This window comes from Taudactylus pleione, unplaced genomic scaffold (assembly GCF_031769625.1).
Source record: "Taudactylus pleione unplaced genomic scaffold, aTauple2 ptg001494l, whole genome shotgun sequence".
NCBI classification, from domain to species: domain Eukaryota; kingdom Metazoa; phylum Chordata; class Amphibia; order Anura; family Myobatrachidae; genus Taudactylus; species Taudactylus pleione.
The window spans coordinates 1,129,649-1,155,273 of record NW_028285892.1 but is presented as its reverse complement, the minus strand read 5'-3'; the positions used below and the strand labels follow the sequence as shown (position 1 = coordinate 1,155,273).

General features: G+C 43.8%; 1 protein-coding gene across 2 annotated transcripts in view; it reads right to left on the bottom strand.

Moving 5' to 3' along the window:
- Positions 1–25,625, bottom strand: part of LOC148442495 (L-gulonolactone oxidase-like) — a 367,708-nt gene that overhangs the window by 274,618 nt on the left and 67,465 nt on the right. For both annotated transcript variants that reach the window (XM_088463888.1, XM_088463887.1), the window contains exon 5: positions 552–642. In XM_088463888.1, the coding sequence (XP_088320014.1) occupies positions 552–642 (91 nt within the window). The remainder of the gene's footprint in view (positions 1–551; positions 643–25,625) is intronic.

Below are 25,625 nucleotides of genomic sequence, written 5' to 3'. Positions count from 1 at the left end.
AAAAAAACATACTTAAAATTACATAAAAGGTAAATCTCATCAATAATTGCAGATTGCCAGTAGCGTAAAATGTCCTGATGATCCACTGCAATCAGTCACAGAAAGTGAATTCCATAAGACTGTCACAATATTCAGTGGCCAGAAGAAGCAGGATTATACTTTTAAGTATGTGGTCTGTAGAACTTCACATGGAGGACTTGGTGATGTCAGCAGATTTGTCAGGAATTTCTGTACTGGAATGTTTAGGGGTACACCAGACGGGTTGGGAAATAAACTGGATAACTTGCACCCTGCCCACAGAACCACTTACTAAAATAATTTCTAAATCTCATAAAGAGCTGGGAGAGATTCATTCAAGACCTCACAAACACCCGGGACATCATCACGTGTGCAGACCTCTCGCTAACACGGGCGGCAGGGTGTACAGGCTCCTGCTGGTTGCACACTGCAAATGGTCTACAACAAAATGGTTCTTTCTAAACTGATGACATCCTTTGTCCATTAGACACTTGTCTGTGCTTATGATATGAGTAAATGAATCCTCATGGTACCTGAGTAGAGAGTATGCCGTGATTAATTCCAGTGTTGTGCGTTCCTGTCCCGATAACGCCAGCCGCAGCCACCTCAGACACAGCCCCGATACTGTAAAATAAAAGTAGGGATAGTGTTAAGCTGCCAATATCATCACAGTGAAGTTTCATGGAGCTAAAGTATAAAAACCTCCTCATATGTATCTCTGCTTACAAACCATTACATCAGTGTACAGACATGGCCTAAAGTTTTGAGAGTGACACAAGTATTGGTTATCACAAAGTTTGCTGCTTCAGTGTTTTTAGACCTTTTTGTCAGATGTTACTATGGTATACTGAGGTAACATTACAGCTTCACATAAGTGTCAGATGTTACTATGGTATACTGAGGTAACATTACAGCATTACATAAGTGTCAGATGTTACTATGGTATACTGAGGTAACATTACAGCATTACATAAGTGTCAGATGTTACTATGGTATACTGAGGTAACATTACAGCTTTACATAAGTGTCAGATGTTACTATGGTATACTGACGTAACATTACAGCATTACATAAGTGTCAGATGTTACTATGGTATACTGACGTAACATTACAGCATTACATAAGTGTCAGATGTTACTATGGTATACTGACGTAACATTACAGCAATACATAAGTGTCAGATGTTACTATGGTATACTGAAGTAACATTACAGCATTACATAAGTGTCAGATGTTACTATGGTATACTGAGGTAACATTACAGCATTACATAAGTGTCAGATGTTACTATAGTATACTGACGTAACATTACAGCATTACATAAGTGTCAGATGTTACTATGGTATACTGAAGTAACATTACAGCATTACATAAGTGTCAGATGTTACTAAGGTATACTGAGGTAACATTACAGCATTACATAAGTGTCAGATGTTACTATGGTATACTGACGTAACATTACAGCATTACATAAGTGCCACATAAGGGCCACATACTGACTGATGGCCGCCCATTCTTACCTAATCAATGCACGGAGCTTGTCAGAATTTGTGGGTTTTTGTTTGTCCACTTGAGGATTGACCACAAGTTCTCAGGGGGATTAAGGTCTGGGGAGTTTCCTGGCCATGGACCCAAAATTTCGATGTTTTGTTCCCTGAGCCACTTGGTTATCACTTTTGCCTTATGGCAAAGTGCTCCATCATGCTGGGAAAAGGCATTGCTCGTCACCAAACCGTTCTTGGATGGTTGGGAGAAGTTGCTTTTGGAGGATGTTTTGGTACCATTCTTTATTCATGGCTGTGTTCTTAGGCAAAATTGTGAGTGATCCCCCTCCCTTGGCTGAGAAGCAACCCCACACATGAATGGTCTCAGGATGCTTTACTATACCATAGTAACAGCTGACAAAAAGGTCTGAAAACACTGAAGCAGCAAACTTTGTGAAAAAAAAACACGTGTGCCATTCTCAAAACTTTTGGCCACGGCTGTATATTAAACACAAACAAGTGCAATCATTTCAGGAAATTCATTTTGCAAAGTGGAGAGTTAAAGATTTTTAATGGCAAAAACTAGGACTATCAAGGACAATCAGTGACCTAGTAATGTCGGGAGAAAAAGCTGCATCAGGTGCAGAATGAGGTAATATCGGAGCCCATAGCACTTGGTAGAAGATCCATTTGCTAGCCAGCTTATGCATCAAGGCCCCCATACATCAGCAATCGATTGCGCATAAAAATCTTTCCCTTTTTCAATCGATTGTGGCACTTCTACAATCGATTGAAAAAGGGAAAGATTTTTATAATCAATCGATTGCAAATTGCAGAATGGCTGATGTATGGGGGCCTTTAGGCCGGAGTCTCGCGGAGGTGGAGACTCGTTAAGACTCAGGTATTTTATCTCTGAGTCAGGCAGCAATGAGTTAGTACAGAATGGAAATTATTACTAGGCAGATGTCATGCATATCGGATTCCAATTTGCTCTGACGCGTTTCATGTGTACGGTTTGAGAAATCCCCACCTTGAGGAAGATTCACTCACCTGCGTTTTGATTAAACCTGAGGTATTCATGTGCGTTTTATAAACCTGTGATGTTTGCTGAAGGCCTAACTGCACATCAAAGCGTATCAATCAATGACTACCGCACACGGGACTGATTGAGAGTTGTTACACAAATTGCGTTCAACTCCGATGTTTGAAGATCTGCGCACACACAGGATGTACTGCGCATGTGCTGTTCTCCTTCTGCGAGCTTGCAGTGTCCGGACGCTGCAGCCTGATTGCCAGGCTGCGGCCATTTGAGGGCGGAGCGGGGCTGGCGTCAGGCAGCATCCCAGAAAATGGGTGCAAGTCGGCCCAGTTTTCTGGGTGCGCTGAAGCCAGTGCCTGCGTCCTTGTATTTACAAATGACGCCTCCTGCGATATATTAGCACAGCAGAGCCAATGGGTTAAGCAGCTGTTTTTCATGATCCAAAAAAAAAATCACTTATTAGTTTATATGATCCTGTATTGAATCCTCAGCAGCGGATACAGGGAACTGCTCAGCAGTTCTATCATACATACCACTAACTCCAACAGGAAACAGGCCGCACATAATATTATAGTATTATAAAAAGAAACTAATATTCTAGTCTCTCCTTACTGAGCAACATCTGTGTTCTGCTGCGTCGCTGGATGTTTTCCTGGTCTAATGTCCACAAAACTAATTCTTTGCTTCACGCCATTGGCCTAAAGTCACAGCCAACAATTTGATTTGCAAATTATGACCTATGCCTGGAACTGGCTGGGAAAGATCACACGAACGCCATCAATATTCACTTTATCTGGATTTTGGAACACGGCGTCGTTCTCTTTCCCACGAGAATTAAAGCATCATTTTCTCAGGTGCTCGGACTGACCTTCATGGGAACCGAAATGCCAGCGGCAATCGATGTACGAGACAGCTGGGTCCGGGCCTTCGGGGGCAAACAACTAATTTGTTCTCTACACACTTGTGTCCTTTTGTGAGTAGAAGGATAAAAATTATTTTAAAAAAAGTCTGAACTTTGGATAAAGAGAGTCTCCGAGTAACTATCTATGTCGACGAATAACGACAAGAGTGTGTGGATAATTGGACATCAGCAAGTGTGCAATATATTAACATTGGAAAAATAAATATTTGTGTATTCAACTGTATGTCCTGACTACTGAGCAGAGAGGAGCTGTGTCACATCCAAGGGCACTGGCAACAAACAGCTCTGCTAGATGATAGATGGTATTCGGTGGAGAGCACAGAAGCAGTGTAACTAATAAGCACCCCCTGCAGTGGTGTTTGTGTTGCCACTACTCCGAGGAAGGGCAGAATGAGACCTAGGGCCTGATTCATTGCTGATCGCAATGAAACGCTACGCAGACCCATCACAGATTGATGGACAGGAAGCAAGCGGTTTGGGGTGGTGATGGAGGGGTAGTCAGCAAAACGCAGGCGTGTCAGTGCGTTTGAACACCGTTACTGGGGCGTGCAAAATTAGCCACTGCAATGCCATACGCAGCTTGTTCTTTCACTGCGTGTGATGAGGTTAGTAATTCCTGAGTAAGGTCAGAGCCTGTGTAAGTGTGTGTGAGGCTGTGATGGTACTCCATGTTACTGATGGTATCTCAGTCTTGTGTAATCACTGCGTGTGATGAGGTTAGTAATTCCTGAGTAAGGTCAGAGCCTGTGTAAGTGTGTGTGAGGCTGTGATGGTACTCCATTTTAGTGATGGTTTCTCAGTCTTGTGTAATCACTGTGTGTGATGAGGTTAGTAATTCCTGAGTATGGCCAGAGCTTGTGTAAGTGTGTGTGAGGCTGTGATGGTACTCCATGTTACTGATGGTTTCTCAGTCTTGTGTAATCACTGTGTGTGATGAGGTTAGTAACTCCTGAGTATGGCCAGAGCTTGTGTAAGTGTGTGTGAGGCTGTGATGGTACTCCATGTTACTGATGGTATCTCAGTCTTGTGTAATCACTGTGTGTGATGAGGTTAGTAATTCCTGAGTAAGGTCAGAGCTGTGTAAGTGTGTGTGAGGCTGCGATGGTACTCCATGTTACTGATGGTCTCTCAGTCTTGTGTAATCACTGTGTGTGATGAGGTTAGTAATTCCTGAGTAAGGTCAGAGCCTGTGTAAGTGTGTGTGAGGATGTGATGGTACTCCATGTTACTGATGGTTTCTCAGTCTTGTGTAATCACTGTGTGTGATGAGGTTAGTAATTCCTGAGTAATGTCAGAGCCTGTGTAAGTGTGTGTGAGGATGTGATGGTACTCCATGTTACTGATGGTATCTCAGTCTTGTGTAGTCACTGTGTGTGATGAGGTTAGTAATTCCTGAGTATGGCCAGAGCTTGTGTAAGTGTGTGTGAGGATGTGATGGTACTCCATGTTACTGATGGTTTCTCAGTCTTGTGTAATCACTGTTTGTGATGAGGTTAGTAATTCCTGAGTAATGTCAGAGCCTGTGTAAGTGTGTGTGAGGATGTGATGGTACTCCATGTTACTGATGGTTTCTCAGTCTTGTGTAATCACTGTGTGTGATGAGGTTAGTAATTCCTGAGTAATGTCAGAGCCTGTGTAAGTGTGTGTGAGGATGTGATGGTACTCCATGTTACTGATGGTATCTCAGTCTTGTGTAGTCACTGTGTGTGATGAGGTTAGTAATTCCTGAGTATGGCCAGAGCTTGTGTAAGTGTGTGTGAGGATGTGATGGTACTCCATGTTACTGATGGTTTCTCAGTCTTGTGTAATCACTGTGTGTGATGAGGTTAGTAATTCCTGAGTAAGGTCAGAGCCTGTGTAAGTGTGTGTGAGGATGTGATGGTACTCCATGTTACTGATGGTTTCTCAGTCTTGTGTAATCACTGTTTGTGATGAGGTTAGTAATTCCTGAGTAACGTCAGAGCCTGTGTAAGTGTGTGTGAGGCTGTGATGGTACTCCATGTTACTGATGGTCTCTCAGTCTTGTGTAATCACTGTGTGTGATGAGGTTAGTAATTCCTGAGTAAGGTCAGAGCTTGTGTAAATGTGTGTGAGGCTGCGATGGTACTCCATGTTACTGATGGTTTCTCAGTCTTGTGTAATCACTGTGTGTGATGAGGTTAGTATTTCCTGAGTATGGCCAGAGCTTGTGTAAGTGTGTGTGAGGCTGTGATGGTACTCCATGTTACTGATGGTTTCTCAGTCTTGTGTAATCACTGTGTGTGATGAGGTTAGTAATTCCTGAGTATGGCCAGAGCTTGTGTAAGTGTGTGTGAGGCTGTGATGGTACTCCATGTTACTGATGGTATCTCAGTCTTGTGTAATCACTGTGTGTGATGAGGTTAGTAATTGCTGAGTAAGGTCAGAGCCGTGTAAGTGTGTGTGAGGATGTGGTGGTACTCCATGTTACTGATGGTTTCTGAGACTTGTGTAATCACTGCGGGTGATGATGTTATTAATTCCTGAGTAAGGTCAGAGCCTGTGTAAGTTTGTGTGAGGATGCGATGGTACTCCATGTTACTGATGGTTTCTCAGTCTTGTGTAATCACTGCGTGTGATGAGGTTAGTAAATCCTGAGTAATGTCAGAGCCTGTGTAAGTGTGTGTGAGGATGTGATGGTACTCCATGTTACTGATGGTTTCTCAGTCTTGTGTAATCACTGCATGTGATGAGGTTAGTAATTCTTGAGTATGGCCAGAGCTTGTGTAAGTGTGTGTGAGGCTGTGATGGTACTCCATGTTACTGATGGTTTCTCAGTCTTGTGTAATCACTGTGTGTGATGAGGTTAGTATTTCCTGAGTATGGCCAGAGCTTGTGTAAGTGTGTGTGAGGCTGTGATGGTACTCCATGTTACTGATGGTTTCTCAGTCTTGTGTAATCACTGTGTGTGATGAGGTTAGTAATTCCTGAGTATGGCCAGAGCTTGTGTAAGTGTGTGTGAGGCTGTGATGGTACTCCATGTTACTGATGGTATCTCAGTCTTGTGTAATCACTGTGTGTGATGAGGTTAGTAATTCCTGAGTAAGGTCAGAGCCGTGTAAGTGTGTGTGAGGATGTGGTGGTACTCCATGTTACTGATGATTTCTGAGACTTGTGTAATCACTGCGGGTGATGATGTTATTAATTCCTGAGTAAGGTCAGAGCCTGTGTAAGTTTGTGTGAGGATGCGATGGTACTCCATGTTACTGATGGTTTCTCAGTCTTGTGTAATCACTGCGTGTGAAGAGGTTAGTAAATTCTGAGTAATGTCAGAGCCTGTGTAAGTGTGTGTGAGGATGTGATGGTACTCCATGTTACTGATGGTTTCTCAGTCTTGTGTAATCACTGCATGTGATGAGGTTAGTAATTCCTGAGTAAGGTCAGAGCCTGTGTAAGTGTGTGTGAGGATGTGATGGTACTCCATGTTACTGATGGTATCTCAGTCTTGTGTAGTCACTGTGTGTGATGAGGTTAGTAATTCCTGAGTATGGCCAGAGCTTGTGTAAGTGTGTGTGAGGATGTGATGGTACTCCATGTTACTGGTGGTTTCTCAGTCTTGTGTAATCACTGTTTGTGATGAGGTTAGTAATTCCTGAGTAAGGTCAGAGCCTGTGTAAGTGTGTGTGAGGCTGTGATGGTACTCCATGTTACTGATGGTCTCTCAGTCTTGTGTAATCACTGTGTGTGATGAGGATGGTAATTCCTGAGTAAGGTCAGAGCTTGTGTAAATGTGTGTGAGGCTGCGATGGTACTCCATGTTACTGATGGTTTCTCAGTCTTGTGTATTCACTGCATGTGATGAGGTTAGTAATTCCTGAGTAATGTCAGAGCCTGTGTAAGTGTGTGTGAGGATGTGATGGTACTCCATGTTACTGATGGTGTCTCAGTCTTGTGTAATCACTGCGTGTGATGAGGTTAGTAATTCCTGAGTAATGTCAGAGCTGTGTAAGTGTGTGTGAGGCTGTGATGGTACTCCATGTTACTGATGGTATCTCAGTCTTGTGTAGTCACTGTGTGTGATGAGGTTAGTAATTCCTGAGTATGGCCAGAGCTTGTGTAAGTGTGTGTGAGGATGTGATGGTACTCCATGTTACTGATGGTTTCTCAGTCTTGTGTAATCACTGTTTGTGATGAGGTTAGTAATTCCTGAGTAAGGTCAGAGCCTGTGTAAGTGTGTGTGAGGCTGTGATGGTACTCCATGTTACTGATGGTCTCTCAGTCTTGTGTAATCACTGTGTGTGATGAGGTTAGTAATTCCTGAGTAAGGTCAGAGCTTGTGTAAATGTGTGTGAGGCTGCGATGGTACTCCATGTTACTGATGGTTTCTCAGTCTTGTGTAATCACTGTGTGTGAGGAGGTTAGTAATGCCTGAGTAAGGTCAGAGCCTGTGTAAGTGTGTGTGATGCTGTGATGGTACTCCATGTTACTGATGGTATCTCAGTCTTGTGTAATCACTGTGTGTGATGAGGTTAGTAATTCCTGAGTAAGGTCAGAGCTGTGTAAGTGTGTGTGAGGCTGCGATGGTACTCCATGTTACTGATGGTCTCTCAGTCTTGTGTAATCACTGTGTGTGATGAGGTTAGTAATTCCTGAGTAAGGTCAGAGCCTGTGTAAGTGTGTGTGAGGATGTGATGGTACTCCATGTTACTGATGGTGTCTCAGTCTTGTGTAATCACTGTGTGTGATGAGGTTAGTAATTCCTGAGTATGGCCAGAGCTTGTGTAAGTGTGTGTGAGGCTGTGATGGTACTCCATGTTACTGATGGTTTCTCAGTCTTGTGTAATCACTGTGTGTGATGAGGTTAGTAATTCCTGAGTATGGCCAGAGCTTGTGTAAGTGTGTGTGAGGCTGTGATGGTACTCCATGTTACTGATGGTATCTCAGTCTTGTGTAATCACTGCGTGTGATGAGGTTAGTAATTCCTGAGTAATGTCAGAGCCTGTGTAAGTGTGTGTGAGGATGTGATGGTACTCCATGTTACTGATGGTATCTCAGTCTTGTGTAGTCACTGTGTGTGATGAGGTTAGTAATTCCTGAGTATGGCCAGAGCTTGTGTAAGTGTGTGTGAGGATGTGATGGTACTCCATGTTACTGATGGTTTCTCAGTCTTGTGTAATCACTGTTTGTGATGAGGTTAGTAATTCCTGAGTAAGGTCAGAGCCTGTGTAAGTGTGTGTGAGGCTGTGATGGTACTCCATGTTACTGATGGTCTCTCAGTCTTGTGTAATCACTGTGTGTGATGAGGTTAGTAATTCCTGAGTATGGCCAGAGCTTGTGTAAGTGTGTGTGAGGATGTGATGGTACTCCATGTTACTGATGGTTTCTCAGTCTTGTGTAATCACTGTTTGTGATGAGGTTAGTAATTCCTGAGTAAGGTCAGAGCCTGTGTAAGTGTGTGTGAGGCTGTGATGGTACTCCATGTTACTGCTGGTCTCTCAGTCTTGTGTAATCACTGTGTGTGATGAGGTTAGTAATTCCTGAGTAAGGTCAGAGCTTGTGTAAATGTGTGTGAGGCTGCGATGGTACTCCATGTTACTGATGGTTTCTCAGTCTTGTGTAATCACTGTGTGTGATGAGGTTAGTAATTCCTGAGTATGGCCAGAGCTTCTGTAAGTGTGTGTGAGGCTGTGATGGTACTCCATGTTACTGATGGTTTCTCAGTCTTGTGTAATCACTGTGTGTGATGAGGTTAGTAATTCCTGAGTATGGCCAGAGCTTTTGTAAGTGTGTGTGAGGCTGTGATGGTACTCCATGTTACTGATGGTTTCTCAGTCTTGTGTAATCACTGTGTGTGATGAGGTTAGTATTTCCTGAGTATGGCCAGAGCTTGTGTAAGTGTGTGTGAGGCTGTGATGGTACTCCATGTTACTGATGGTTTCTCAGTCTTGTGTAATCACTGTGTGTGATGAGGTTAGTAATTCCTGAGTATGGCCAGAGCTTGTGTAAGTGTGTGTGAGGCTGTGTTGGTACTCCATGTTACTGATGGTATCTCAGTCTTGTGTAATCACTGTGTGTGATGAGGTTAGTAATTCCTGAGTAAGGTCAGAGCCGTGTAAGTGTGTGTGAGGATGTGGTGGTACTCCATGTTACTGATGGCTTCTGAGACTTGTGTAATCACTGCGGGTGATGATGTTATTAATTCCTGAGTAAGGTCAGAGCCTGTGTAAGTTTGTGTGAGGATGCGATGGTACTCCATGTTACTGATGGTTTCTCAGTCTTGTGTAATCACTTTGTGTGATGAGGTTAGTAATTCCTGAGTAATGTCAGAGCCTGTGTAAGTGTGTGTGAGGATGTGATGGTACTCCATGTTACTGATGGTTTCTCAGTCTTGTGTAATCACTGCATGTGATGAGGTTAGTAATTCCTGAGTAATGTCAGAGCCTGTGTAAGTGTGTGTGAGGATGTGATGGTACTCCATGTTACTGATGGTATCTCAGTCTTGTGTAGTCACTGTGTGTGATGAGGTTAGTAATTCCAGAGTATGGCCAGAGCTTGTGTAAGTGTGTGTGAGGATGTGATGGTACTCCATGTTACTGATGGTTTCTCAGTCTTGTGTAATCACTGTTTGTGATGAGGTTAGTAATTCCTGAGTAAGGTCAGAGCCTGTGTAAGTGTGTGTGAGGCTGTGATGGTACTCCATGTTACTGATGGTCTCTCAGTCTTGTGTAATCACTGCGTGTGATGAGGTTAGTAATTCCTGAGTAAGGTCAGAGCTTGTGTAAATGTGTGTGAGGCTGCGATGGTACTCCATGTTACTGATGGTTTCTCAGTCTTGTGTAATCTCTGCATGTGATGAGGTTAGTAATTCCTGAGTAATGTCAGAGCCTGTGTAAGTGTGTGTGAGGATGTGATGGTACTCCATGTTACTGATGGTTTCTCAGTCTTGTGTAATCACTGCATGTGATGAGGTTAGTAATTCCTGAGTAATGTCAGAGCCTGTGTAAGTGTGTGTGAGGATGTGATGGTACTCCATGTTACTGATGGTATCTCAGTCTTGTGTAGTCACTGTGTGTGATGAGGTTAGTAATTCCTGAGTATGGCCAGAGCTTGTGTAAGTGTGTGTGAGGATGTGATGGTACTCCATGTTACTGATGGTTTCTCAGTCTTGTGTAATCACTGTTTGTGATGAGGTTAGTAATTCCTGAGTAAGGTCAGAGCCTGTGTAAGTGTGTGTGAGGCTGTGATGGTACTCCATGTTACTGATGGTCTCTCAGTCTTGTGTAATCACTGTGTGTGATGAGGTTAGTAATTCCTGAGTAAGGTCAGAGCTTGTGTAAATGTGTGTGAGGCTGCGATGGTACTCCATGTTACTGATGGTTTCTCAGTCTTGTGTAATCACTGCATGTGATGAGGTTAGTAATTCCTGAGTAATGTCAGAGCCTGTTTAAGTGTGTGTGAGGATGTGATGGTACTCCATGTTACTGATGGTGTCTCAGTCTTGTGTAATCACTGCGTGTGATGAGGTTAGTAATTCCTGAGTAATGTCAGAGCTGTGTAAGTGTGTGTGAGGCTGTGATGGTACTCCATGTTACTGATGGTATCTCAGTCTTGTGTAGTCACTGTGTGTGATGAGGTTAGTAATTCCTGAGTATGGCCAGAGCTTGTGTAAGTGTGTGTGAGGATGTGATGGTACTCCATGTTACTGATGGTTTCTCAGTCTTGTGTAATCACTGTTTGTGATGCGGTTAGTAATTCCTGAGTAAGGTCAGAGCCTGTGTAAGTGTGTGTGAGGATGTGATGGTACTCCATGTTACTGATGGTTTCTCAGTCTTGTGTAATTACTGCATGTGATGAGGTTAGTAATTCCTGAGTAATGTCAGAGCCTGTGTAAGTGTGTGTGAGGATGTGATGGTACTCCATGTTACTGATGGTATCTCAGTCTTGTGTAGTCACTGTGTGTGATGAGGTTAGTAATTCCTGAGTATGGCCAGAGCTTGTGTAAGTGTGTGTGAGGATGTGATGGTACTCCATGTTACTGATGGTTTCTCAGTCTTGTGTAATCACTGTTTGTGATGAGGTTAGTAATTCCTGAGTAAGGTCAGAGCCTGTGTAAGTGTGTGTGAGGCTGTGATGGTACTCCATGTTACTGATGGTCTCTCAGTCTTGTGTAATCACTGCGTGTGATGAGGTTAGTAATTCCTGAGTAAGGTCAGAGCTTGTGTAAATGTGTGTGAGGCTGCGATGGTACTCCATGTTACTGATGGTTTCTTAGTCTTTTGTAATCTCTGCATGTGATGAGGTTAGTAATTCCTGAGTAATGTCAGAGCCTGTGTAAGTGTGTGTGAGGATGTGATGGTACTCCATGTTACTGATGGTTTCTCAGTCTTGTGTAATCACTGCATGTGATGAGGTTAGTAACTCCTGAGTAATGTCAGAGCCTGTGTAAGTGTGTGTGAGGATGTGATGGTACTCCATGTTACTGATGGTATCTCAGTCTTGTGTAGTCACTGTGTGTGATGAGGTTAGTAATTCCTGAGTAAGGTCAGAGCCTGTGTAAGTGTGTGTGAGGCTGTGATGGTACTCCATGTTACTGATGGTCTCTCAGTCTTGTGTAATCACTGTGTGTGATGAGGTTAGTAATTCCTGAGTAAGGTCAGAGCTTGTGTAAATGTGTGTGAGGCTGCGATGGTACTCCATGTTACTGATGGTTTCTCAGTCTTGTGTAATCACTGTGTGTGAGGAGGTTAGTAATGCCTGAGTAAGGTCAGAGCCTGTGTAAGTGTGTGTGATGCTGTGATGGTACTCCATGTTACTGATGGTATCTCAGTCTTGTGTAATCACTGTGTGTGATGAGGTTAGTAATTCCTGAGTAAGGTCAGAGCTGTGTAAGTGTGTGTGAGGCTGCGATGGTACTCCATGTTACTGATGGTCTCTCAGTCTTGTGTAATCACTGTGTGTGATGAGGTTAGTAATTCCTGAGTAAGGTCAGAGCCTGTGTAAGTGTGTGTGAGGATGTGATGGTACTCCATGTTACTGATGGTGTCTCAGTCTTGTGTAATCACTGTGTGTGATGAGGTTAGTAATTCCTGAGTATGGCCAGAGCTTGTGTAAGTGTGTGTGAGGCTGTGATGGTACTCCATGTTACTGATGGTTTCTCAGTCTTGTGTAATCACTGTGTGTGATGAGGTTAGTAATTCCTGAGTATGGCCAGAGCTTGTGTAAGTGTGTGTGAGGCTGTGATGGTACTCCATGTTACTGATGGTATCTCAGTCTTGTGTAATCACTGCGTGTGATGAGGTTAGTAATTCCTGAGTAATGTCAGAGCCTGTGTAAGTGTGTGTGAGGATGTGATGGTACTCCATGTTACTGATGGTATCTCAGTCTTGTGTAGTCACTGTGTGTGATGAGGTTAGTAATTCCTGAGTATGGCCAGAGCTTGTGTAAGTGTGTGTGAGGATGTGATGGTACTCCATGTTACTGATGGTTTCTCAGTCTTGTGTAATCACTGTTTGTGATGAGGTTAGTAATTCCTGAGTAAGGTCAGAGCCTGTGTAAGTGTGTGTGAGGCTGTGATGGTACTCCATGTTACTGATGGTCTCTCAGTCTTGTGTAATCACTGTGTGTGATGAGGTTAGTAATTCCTGAGTAAGGTCAGAGCTTGTGTAAATGTGTGTGAGGCTGCGATGGTACTCCATGTTACTGATGGTTTCTCAGTCTTGTGTAATCACTGCATGTGATGAGGTTAGTAATTCCTGAGTAATGTCAGAGCCTGTTTAAGTGTGTGTGAGGATGTGATGGTACTCCATGTTACTGATGGTGTCTCAGTCTTGTGTAATCACTGCGTGTGATGAGGTTAGTAATTCCTGAGTAATGTCAGAGCTGTGTAAGTGTGTGTGAGGCTGTGATGGTACTCCATGTTACTGATGGTATCTCAGTCTTGTGTAGTCACTGTGTGTGATGAGGTTAGTAATTCCTGAGTATGGCCAGAGCTTGTGTAAGTGTGTGTGAGGATGTGATGGTACTCCATGTTACTGATGGTTTCTCAGTCTTGTGTAATCACTGTTTGTGATGCGGTTAGTAATTCCTGAGTAAGGTCAGAGCCTGTGTAAGTGTGTGTGAGGATGTGATGGTACTCCATGTTACTGATGGTTTCTCAGTCTTGTGTAATTACTGCATGTGATGAGGTTAGTAATTCCTGAGTAATGTCAGAGCCTGTGTAAGTGTGTGTGAGGATGTGATGGTACTCCATGTTACTGATGGTATCTCAGTCTTGTGTAGTCACTGTGTGTGATGAGGTTAGTAATTCCTGAGTATGGCCAGAGCTTGTGTAAGTGTGTGTGAGGATGTGATGGTACTCCATGTTACTGATGGTTTCTCAGTCTTGTGTAATCACTGTTTGTGATGAGGTTAGTAATTCCTGAGTAAGGTCAGAGCCTGTGTAAGTGTGTGTGAGGCTGTGATGGTACTCCATGTTACTGATGGTCTCTCAGTCTTGTGTAATCACTGCGTGTGATGAGGTTAGTAATTCCTGAGTAAGGTCAGAGCTTGTGTAAATGTGTGTGAGGCTGCGATGGTACTCCATGTTACTGATGGTTTCTTAGTCTTGTGTAATCTCTGCATGTGATGAGGTTAGTAATTCCTGAGTAATGTCAGAGCCTGTGTAAGTGTGTGTGAGGATGTGATGGTACTCCATGTTACTGATGGTTTCTCAGTCTTGTGTAATCACTGCATGTGATGAGGTTAGTAACTCCTGAGTAATGTCAGAGCCTGTGTAAGTGTGTGTGAGGATGTGATGGTACTCCATGTTACTGATGGTATCTCAGTCTTGTGTAGTCACTGTGTGTGATGAGGTTAGTAATTCCTGAGTATGGCCAGAGCTTGTGTAAGTGTGTGTGAGGATGTGATGGTACTCCATGTTACTGATGGTTTCTCAGTCTTGTGTAATCACTGTTTGTGATGAGGTTAGTAATTCCTGAGTAAGGTCAGAGCCTGTGTAAGTGTGTGTGAGGCTGTGATGGTACTCCATGTTACTGATGGTCTCTCAGTCTTGTGTAATCACTGTGTGTGATGAGGTTAGTAATTCCTGAGTAAGGTCAGAGCTTGTGTAAATGTGTGTGAGGCTGCGATGGTACTCCATGTTACTGATGGTTTCTCAGTCTTGTGTAATCACTGTGTGTGAGGAGGTTAGTAATGCCTGAGTAAGGTCAGAGCCTGTGTAAGTGTGTGTGATGCTGTGATGGTACTCCATGTTACTGATGGTATCTCAGTCTTGTGTAATCACTGTGTGTGATGAGGTTAGTAATTCCTGAGTAAGGTCAGAGCTGTGTAAGTGTGTGTGAGGCTGCGATGGTACTCCATGTTACTGATGGTCTCTCAGTCTTGTGTAATCACTGTGTGTGATGAGGTTAGTAATTCCTGAGTAAGGTCAGAGCCTGTGTAAGTGTGTGTGAGGATGTGATGGTACTCCATGTTACTGATGGTGTCTCAGTCTTGTGTAATCACTGTGTGTGATGAGGTTAGTAATTCCTGAGTATGGCCAGAGCTTGTGTAAGTGTGTGTGAGGCTGTGATGGTACTCCATGTTACTGATGGTTTCTCAGTCTTGTGTAATCACTGTGTGTGATGAGGTTAGTAATTCCTGAGTATGGCCAGAGCTTGTGTAAGTGTGTGTGAGGCTGTGATGGTACTCCATGTTACTGATGGTATCTCAGTCTTGTGTAATCACTGCGTGTGATGAGGTTAGTAATTCCTGAGTAATGTCAGAGCCTGTGTAAGTGTGTGTGAGGATGTGATGGTACTCCATGTTACTGATGGTATCTCAGTCTTGTGTAGTCACTGTGTGTGATGAGGTTAGTAATTCCTGAGTATGGCCAGAGCTTGTGTAAGTGTGTGTGAGGATGTGATGGTACTCCATGTTACTGATGGTTTCTCAGTCTTGTGTAATCACTGTTTGTGATGAGGTTAGTAATTCCTGAGTAAGGTCAGAGCCTGTGTAAGTGTGTGTGAGGCTGTGATGGTACTCCATGTTACTGATGGTCTCTCAGTCTTGTGTAATCACTGTGTGTGATGAGGTTAGTAATTCCTGAGTATGGCCAGAGCTTGTGTAAGTGTGTGTGAGGATGTGATGGTACTCCATGTTACTGATGGTTTCTCAGTCTTGTGTAATCACTGTTTGTGATGAGGTTAGTAATTCCTGAGTAAGGTCAGAGCCTGTGTAAGTGTGTGTGAGGCTGTGATGGTACTCCATGTTACTGCTGGTCTCTCAGTCTTGTGTAATCACTGTGTGTGATGAGGTTAGTAATTCCTGAGTAAGGTCAGAGCTTGTGTAAATGTGTGTGAGGCTGCGATGGTACTCCATGTTACTGATGGTTTCTCAGTCTTGTGTAATCACTGTGTGTGATGAGGTTAGTAATTCCTGAGTATGGCCAGAGCTTCTGTAAGTGTGTGTGAGGCTGTGATGGTACTCCATGTTACTGATGGTTTCTCAGTCTTGTGTAATCACTGTGTGTGATGAGGTTAGTAATTCCTGAGTATGGCCAGAGCTTTTGTAAGTGTGTGTGAGGCTGTGATGGTACTCCATGTTACTGATGGTTTCTCAGTCTTGTGTAATCACTGTGTGTGATGAGGTTAGTATTTCCTGAGTATGGCCAGAGCTTGTGTAAGTGTGTGTGAGGCTGTGATGGTACTCCATGTTACTGATGGTTTCTCAGTCTTGTGTAATCACTGTGTGTGATGAGGTTAGTAATTCCTGAGTATGGCCAGAGCTTGTGTAAGTGTGTGTGAGGCTGTGTTGGTACTCCATGTTACTGATGGTATCTCAGTCTTGTGTAATCACTGTGTGTGATGAGGTTAGTAATTCCTGAGTAAGGTCAGAGCCGTGTAAGTGTGTGTGAGGATGTGGTGGTACTCCATGTTACTGATGGCTTCTGAGACTTGTGTAATCACTGCGGGTGATGATGTTATTAATTCCTGAGTAAGGTCAGAGCCTGTGTAAGTTTGTGTGAGGATGCGATGGTACTCCATGTTACTGATGGTTTCTCAGTCTTGTGTAATCACTTTGTGTGATGAGGTTAGTAATTCCTGAGTAATGTCAGAGCCTGTGTAAGTGTGTGTGAGGATGTGATGGTACTCCATGTTACTGATGGTTTCTCAGTCTTGTGTAATCACTGCATGTGATGAGGTTAGTAATTCCTGAGTAATGTCAGAGCCTGTGTAAGTGTGTGTGAGGATGTGATGGTACTCCATGTTACTGATGGTATCTCAGTCTTGTGTAGTCACTGTGTGTGATGAGGTTAGTAATTCCAGAGTATGGCCAGAGCTTGTGTAAGTGTGTGTGAGGATGTGATGGTACTCCATGTTACTGATGGTTTCTCAGTCTTGTGTAATCACTGTTTGTGATGAGGTTAGTAATTCCTGAGTAAGGTCAGAGCCTGTGTAAGTGTGTGTGAGGCTGTGATGGTACTCCATGTTACTGATGGTCTCTCAGTCTTGTGTAATCACTGCGTGTGATGAGGTTAGTAATTCCTGAGTAAGGTCAGAGCTTGTGTAAATGTGTGTGAGGCTGCGATGGTACTCCATGTTACTGATGGTTTCTCAGTCTTGTGTAATCTCTGCATGTGATGAGGTTAGTAATTCCTGAGTAATGTCAGAGCCTGTGTAAGTGTGTGTGAGGATGTGATGGTACTCCATGTTACTGATGGTTTCTCAGTCTTGTGTAATCACTGCATGTGATGAGGTTAGTAATTCCTGAGTAATGTCAGAGCCTGTGTAAGTGTGTGTGAGGATGTGATGGTACTCCATGTTACTGATGGTATCTCAGTCTTGTGTAGTCACTGTGTGTGATGAGGTTAGTAATTCCTGAGTATGGCCAGAGCTTGTGTAAGTGTGTGTGAGGATGTGATGGTACTCCATGTTACTGATGGTTTCTCAGTCTTGTGTAATCACTGTTTGTGATGAGGTTAGTAATTCCTGAGTAAGGTCAGAGCCTGTGTAAGTGTGTGTGAGGCTGTGATGGTACTCCATGTTACTGATGGTCTCTCAGTCTTGTGTAATCACTGTGTGTGATGAGGTTAGTAATTCCTGAGTAAGGTCAGAGCTTGTGTAAATGTGTGTGAGGCTGCGATGGTACTCCATGTTACTGATGGTTTCTCAGTCTTGTGTAATCACTGCATGTGATGAGGTTAGTAATTCCTGAGTAATGTCAGAGCCTGTTTAAGTGTGTGTGAGGATGTGATGGTACTCCATGTTACTGATGGTGTCTCAGTCTTGTGTAATCACTGCGTGTGATGAGGTTAGTAATTCCTGAGTAATGTCAGAGCTGTGTAAGTGTGTGTGAGGCTGTGATGGTACTCCATGTTACTGATGGTATCTCAGTCTTGTGTAGTCACTGTGTGTGATGAGGTTAGTAATTCCTGAGTATGGCCAGAGCTTGTGTAAGTGTGTGTGAGGATGTGATGGTACTCCATGTTACTGATGGTTTCTCAGTCTTGTGTAATCACTGTTTGTGATGCGGTTAGTAATTCCTGAGTAAGGTCAGAGCCTGTGTAAGTGTGTGTGAGGATGTGATGGTACTCCATGTTACTGATGGTTTCTCAGTCTTGTGTAATTACTGCATGTGATGAGGTTAGTAATTCCTGAGTAATGTCAGAGCCTGTGTAAGTGTGTGTGAGGATGTGATGGTACTCCATGTTACTGATGGTATCTCAGTCTTGTGTAGTCACTGTGTGTGATGAGGTTAGTAATTCCTGAGTATGGCCAGAGCTTGTGTAAGTGTGTGTGAGGATGTGATGGTACTCCATGTTACTGATGGTTTCTCAGTCTTGTGTAATCACTGTTTGTGATGAGGTTAGTAATTCCTGAGTAAGGTCAGAGCCTGTGTAAGTGTGTGTGAGGCTGTGATGGTACTCCATGTTACTGATGGTCTCTCAGTCTTGTGTAATCACTGCGTGTGATGAGGTTAGTAATTCCTGAGTAAGGTCAGAGCTTGTGTAAATGTGTGTGAGGCTGCGATGGTACTCCATGTTACTGATGGTTTCTTAGTCTTGTGTAATCTCTGCATGTGATGAGGTTAGTAATTCCTGAGTAATGTCAGAGCCTGTGTAAGTGTGTGTGAGGATGTGATGGTACTCCATGTTACTGATGGTTTCTCAGTCTTGTGTAATCACTGCATGTGATGAGGTTAGTAACTCCTGAGTAATGTCAGAGCCTGTGTAAGTGTGTGTGAGGATGTGATGGTACTCCATGTTACTGATGGTATCTCAGTCTTGTGTAGTCACTGTGTGTGATGAGGTTAGTAATTCCTGAGTATGGCCAGAGCTTGTGTAAGTGTGTGTGAGGATGTGATGGTACTCCATGTTACTGATGGTTTCTCAGTCTTGTGTAATCACTGTTTGTGATGAGGTTAGTAATTCCTGAGTAAGGTCAGAGCCTGTGTAAGTGTGTGTGAGGCTGTGATGGTACTCCATGTTACTGATGGTCTCTCAGTCTTGTGTAATCACTGTGTGTGATGAGGTTAGTAATTCCTGAGTAAGGTCAGAGCTTGTGTAAATGTGTGTGAGGCTGCGATGGTACTCCATGTTACTGATGGTTTCTCAGTCTTGTGTAATCACTGCATGTGATGAGGTTAGTAATTCCTGAGTAATGTCAGAGCCTGTTTAAGTGTGTGTGAGGATGTGATGGTACTCCATGTTACTGATGGTGTCTCAGTCTTGTGTAATCACTGCGTGTGATGAGGTTAGTAATTCCTGAGTAATGTCAGAGCTGTGTAAGTGTGTGTGAGGCTGTGATGGTACTCCATGTTACTGATGGTATCTCAGTCTTGTGTAGTCACTGTGTGTGATGAGGTTAGTAATTCCTGAGTATGGCCAGAGCTTGTGTAAGTGTGTGTGAGGATGTGATGGTACTCCATGTTACTGATGGTTTCTCAGTCTTGTGTAATCACTGTTTGTGATGCGATTAGTAATTCCTGAGTAAGGTCAGAGCCTGTGTAAGTGTGTGTGAGGCTGTTATGGTACTCCATGTTACTGATGGTCTCTCAGTCTTGTGTAATCACTGTGTGTGATGAGGTTAGTAATTCCTGAGTAAGGTCAGAGCTTGTGTAAATGTGTGTGAGGCTGCGATGGTACTCCATGTTACTGATGGTTTCTCAGTCTTGTGTAATCACTGCATGTGATGAGGTTAGTAATTCCTGAGTAATGTCAGAGTCTGTGTAAGTGTGTGTGAGGCTGTGATGATACTCCATGTTACTGATGGTATCTCAGTCTTGTGTAATCACTGCGTGTGATGAGGTTAGTAATTCCTGAGTAATGTCAGAGCTGTGTAAGTGTGTGTGAGGCTGTGATGGTACTCCATGTTACTGATGGTATCTCAGTCTTGTGTAATCACTGTGTGTGATGAGGTTAGTAATTCCTGAGTAAGGTCAGAGCCTGTGTAAGTGTGTGTGAGGCTGTGATGGTACTCCATGTTACTGATGGTTTCTCAGTCTTGTGTAATCACTGTTTGTGATGAGGTTAGTAATTCCTGAGTAAGGTCAGAACCTGTGTAAGTGTGTGTGAGGCTGTGATGGTAGTCCATGTTACTGATGGTCTCTCAGTCTTGTGTAATCACTGTGTGTGATGAGGTTAGTAATTCCTGAGTAAGGTCAGAGCTTGTGTAAATGTGTGTGAGGCTGCGATGGTACTCCATGTTACTGATGGTTTCTCAGTCTTGTGTAATCACTGTGTGTGATGAGGTTAGTAATGCCCGAGTAAGGTCAGAGCCTGTGTAAGTGTGTGTGATGCTGTGATGGTACTCCATGTTACTGATGGTTTCTCAGTCTTGTGTAATCACTGTGTGTGATGAGGTTAGTAATGCCTGAGTAAGGTCAGAGCCTGTGTAAGTGTGTGTGAGGCTGTGATGGTACTCCATGTTACTGATGGTTTCTCAGTCTTGTGTAATCACTGTGTGTGATGAGGTTAGTAATGCCTGAGTAAGGTCAGAGCCTGTGTAAGTGTGTGTGATGCTGTGATGGTACTCCATGTTACCGATGGTTTCTCAGTTTTGCCCAGTATTACGGATGTGTGTAAGGTAAGGTGGGCGTCCTTATGTTGGTGTGTGTAATATATATATATATATATATATATGTGTGTATTATACAGGTGTGTGAGCTTGTGTGTGTGTATGATACAGGTGTGTGAGTATTATACAAGTGTGTGAGCTGGTGTGTATATGATACAGGTGTGTGAACAGGTGTGAGGGAATAATTATCCTGCACATGTTTTGTATCATCCTGAGTATGGCTGCGTCTGACAGACGTTTTATATATAGATTGTTTGATGTTACCTAACCAGCATTATATATAGAGATGTGCGGTTGGGTTCTCCAGAAATCCGAATCCACCCAAATTTTGTGAATCCGGATAAATCCGAGTCGCGGTTCTGATCTTCCAGCGGATTTTAAATCCGAATTTCGGGTTTTGGATTGCAAAAATTACATGATTTTAGCGTTTTTTTAAAACTTATATATATATATATTTTTTTAAATCCAGATCCAAAACCAAATCACGTGAGATTGGTTTTGTAAAACCTAAACCACAACATGAAAATTAATCCAGATCCAAAACCAAAACACAGAGGTCAGCGCACATCTCTATGTACATGTCATAATAAAGTTGGGAGTGGATTGAAAGATACTGTAAACAGTAAAAAGGTTGACAATGTCTAGATAGACACCAAGAGGGTGTCTGATTTAGTAACAGTACAAACTCGCATCTTCTCGCATTATTTAAAGGTGCGAGTTTGTGCTGCAACTCTCAAATGAAATAGCCTGGTAACTTTTCAGCTCGACGCTACTACATATGCAAATTTAGGCGAGTTTAGGACTATATAAACTGACACATTTTAATGCGACCAGCATTAAAAGGTGCGAGCTATACAGAAGCCATCACAGATCAGTGAGATTCCCTCCCACCCCCCCAAAAAAAAAGCATAAGTAGCTCCGGCTTTCTAACACCTGTCCTGGTTCGAAAAATACAGGAGGGAAAATGCGTAGGGGTCCCCTGTATATTAAGAACCAGCACAGGGCTTTGCTGAGCCGGCCCTGGTTGTGGAAAAATGGGATAAAATGAGTAGGGGTCCCTTGTTTCTCCATAACTAGCACTGGACTCTTTCTAGCAGGGGGGTTTCCCCGGCCAAAGCATCACCCCTGACCGCTAGTCAGCCCAGGCCGGGGATCCCTGGGGAGTTGGGGACGGGACCCCCCCAATAAAGGGGTCCTCCTCTCCAGGGCACCCCAGGCCTCGGCTGATAGCCTGGGGCTATCCGATGGCACCCGTGGGCCATCTGTGCTGGGTTGATAATGTCAAAGTGTACTGTAAAATAGATGTTTAAATATTGTCTTTAGCTGTGGTACTACACATCCCAGCAAGCCTCTCCCACATGTTGGTACTTGGAGAACCACAAGTACCAGCATGAGGGACATTTCGGGCCCGCTAGTACCTGTAGTTACAGCCAAAGAAATACATAAAAAAACACAACACACATCGTTTCAGTAAAAGTTTATTATAACACACATACTCACCTAGTATCCCTGAAGCCATCATGTCCCCCTTGGCCAGTAGATTTCCATAGGGGTACCTATAATAAAAAATCCATACTCACCTCAGGCGTAGTTCAGGTCCTCTTCGTTCCTTGTAGGCATCCAGGGGGTTAAAAAAAAAAAAACGAAAATACCCGAAATTTGTACCTGTCAGCAGATACAAATGGTCGACAGTCAAAAGGTCGACACAAAAATGGTTGGCTCATTGTTTGTTTGTTTTTTTTAACCCTAATCTTCACCCTAACCCTCCCCTTGGTACCGAACCCTAACCGTCCCATCTAGTGCCTAACCCTCCCTCCTGGTACCTAACCATAACCCTCAGGTAAGTGCCTAACCATAACCCTCCCTCCTGGTACCTAACCATAACCCTCCGGGAAAGTGCCTAACCCTCCCTCCTGCTACCTAACCCTCCCGCCTGGTACCTAACCCTAAACCCCCCCAAAAAAACATGTGTCAACCATTTCCTTACCGACATTTTGACCATGTCGACCACTTGCAATCGTTTCCCTTCTTACATGTCAATCTTTAGTGTGTCAACCTTTTGTCCCTATCGACCTATAGCCTGTCTTACTTCTGGTGTCTATCTAGACATTGCTGACCTTGTTACTGTCGATCTATAGACCGGATCCCTGCTTTACAGCGACTCTCCCTGCTTTACGGCGACTATCCCTGCCTTACAGCGACTCTCACTGCTTTACGACGACTATCCCTGCCTTACGGCGACTCTCCCTGCTTTACGGCGACTATCCCTGCTTTACGGCGACTATCCCTGCCTTACGGCATTTTTCTCCCTAAAAAACACTTGAATTCTCCCCCACCTCTCGGGGATCGTGTCCATGTACCCACAATGTGATGCATCAATCTCCATCCATCTGAACTCCTGTAAGGAAGAATACAGTATGTCTAAGGGGTAGTTTTACTAACCAGGGTGTTTTCAAAGCCAATAGCTTTATAGCAGCAATACAGGAGAAATAAACTCTAAGCAAACCCGATTTTGCATTTATTCTGTTTGCCTTTCCTAAATCCTTCAGCCAAAGCTTCCGATGATCGTCGGCTTTAATAACAAGCTGGCCAGTAAATCTAGCCCTAGTACAGTACTAACGGCAACCCCAATGCCCCCCCCCCTCATTCATTCAACTCATTACAGTGAGATGGATTTTAGGAGATAAATTGAAAAACGTGTAATTGGATAAAGTGAGTGGTGCGTAAAAGTGAGGGCAGGCTGGATTGCAACGGTTCCATCACTGGAGCATCCAGCAGTCGCCAATAATACTGTTGGAGCAGATACAGTAGTGTCTATAAGTGACATGAAACGCAGGTGTGAGCGCTGAGGTGCAGCATTCATGCCTACAAGAAAGCATGGCGGCTCCACACACTTTTTTTTTGCAGTTCATAAATGGCGCTTCGGTGCCCAGAGATGTGCGCTGACCCCTGTGTTTTGGTTTTGTATCTGGTTTCATCTTTTGGTCTTGCAAAGCCACCCTCATTTTATATTGATAAAAAGTTTTCAAAAAGAGATAAAAATCATGTAGTTTTTAAAATGAATCAAAATCCGAATTCCGAACCTTGGGATGAAGATCAGAGCCGCCACTCGGATCTGCCTGGATTCATGTGAATTCGGATTTCTGGAGAACCGAACATCTCTAGTACAGACGTAGACGCAGCGCGTTTATTTTAGACGAGGGGTAAGCCCGAGACTCTGTTACTTGCTGAGTTGATCTGTCCCAAACCCCCGCCACTAATGCCAATTAATAATAGAGACATAATCAATTTAATATAATAATATGAACATGTGGTGTGCACTTATTACACAGGCCATTGTAAATGAGATGCATTAAATGTCCTGGCATTCAGATACAAAGGATCAGGGCTCTCTGTTCCACACTGTGTAATAATCGATGATGTGACTGTGGGCCCAGGATGTAGCATTTGATCAGCGCCGGTCTCCCGACCCCTTCATGTTGTTGTATCTTTCCCGGCTACGGTGTGTGAGAACGTTACACGGTTTCCTGGAAAAAGCGAACCCTGTGACACCTATCTCATTTTTACTGCTCCTGGAAAGTGACAGCGGATCCATGGGAAGGAGCCTTGGTGCTGGGGACATGACAAAACAATTCCAGCCCAGCTGAAGGCTTGCTATAAATTGACAGTGGACGCTGACAGCTCCCGACAAGCTGTTATAATGTTCTCATGAGCAATGTCGCTGAGATTCTCATATTCACACTCTGATATCAAACTGAACTTCATGCTCCAGTCTGTCTGATGCATCTAAATGGACGTTTTAGCTCAGACTTCGTGACGTATACCCGCGGCAGCCGATAGCGCAGGTTCCGTGTTAGAGCGCTTTGTGGTACATGAGAAAACCAATGCGAAAAAATGACAGAGCAATTCCTACCAATCTGAGAGATCTATTCATTAAATTATATTTGCAGATGTTTTTGAGGGGAACCCACAAATATTAAGGGGCCTATTCATCATCACTTAATTTTGACAAAAGCAGGTGAAAAAGCACATTTTCACCTGCAGTTGCTAAAATTAAGTATTCGGGCCATTCATTAAGAAGGTGCATCAGAAAATATCAGATATACGCCCCATACACTAGTATCAACAGATATCTCCTACTTACCTTCTGTTTGCGGAATTGCCTGCTGTCCCCATACACTAGTATCACAGATATCTCCTGCTTACCTTCCTCTCCCGGAATGGCCGCTGTCCCCATACACTAGTATCACAGATATCTCCTGCTTACCTTCCTCTCCCGGAATGGCCCGCTGTCCCCATACACTAGTATCACAGATATCTCCTACTTACCTTCTGTTTTCGGAATTGCCTGCTGTCCCCATACACTAGTATCACAGATATCACCTGCTTACCTCCCTCTCCCGGAATGGCCGCTGTCCCCATACACTAGTATCACAGATATCTCCTACTTACCTTCTGTTTGCGGAATGGCCGCTGTCCCCATACACTAGTATGGGAACAGAATTCATCAAGCTCCGAAAATATGATATTTTCAGTGCTTGACTGCGGGGACATTCACCATCTTCAGATGGCGAATACCCCCGCTTGTTCTTCGCCGCCCGCTCTTCCCTATGGGAAGAGGGTCCGGCTTGCGAGAAGGGATCCTTTCGGATCCATCCGCCCCTGTCCGGCTCCTTCCGCCGGACGTCGGGACTCTTGTGCGCATGTGTGACCTGTGGGTCACGCAAGTGCACCGCCGTCACTGCTCCGAAAGGAGCAGTGAAAAGATTCACTGCTCCGAAAAGGAGCAGTGAAGCCACTCGCGGGGGCAGCTGATTTCACATCAGCTGCCACCGCGCCGGAGCAATGATGAACTGCTCCGGTGGCCGCGGCGAATTAGGGTGTTAATTATCAATAAATAAACCTCTCCCCTCATAAATTACTGCTCATTTACAAATGAATCCTGAGAGCGAGGGGACATTGGAGCCGGGATTAGTGGATGTCCCAACTTCGAGTGTTTGTAGAATTTCTCTTTGGTATTGGTCAAAATGTGTCTAAAAGCGAATCTCTGCCAAACTGGAAAGTGCAAAATGGAGTCCATTAGAAGTATAGAACAAGTCCCATCCCCCCCCGCCAGTTCATAGCCCACCTTATTTATCAACAAGTTTTAT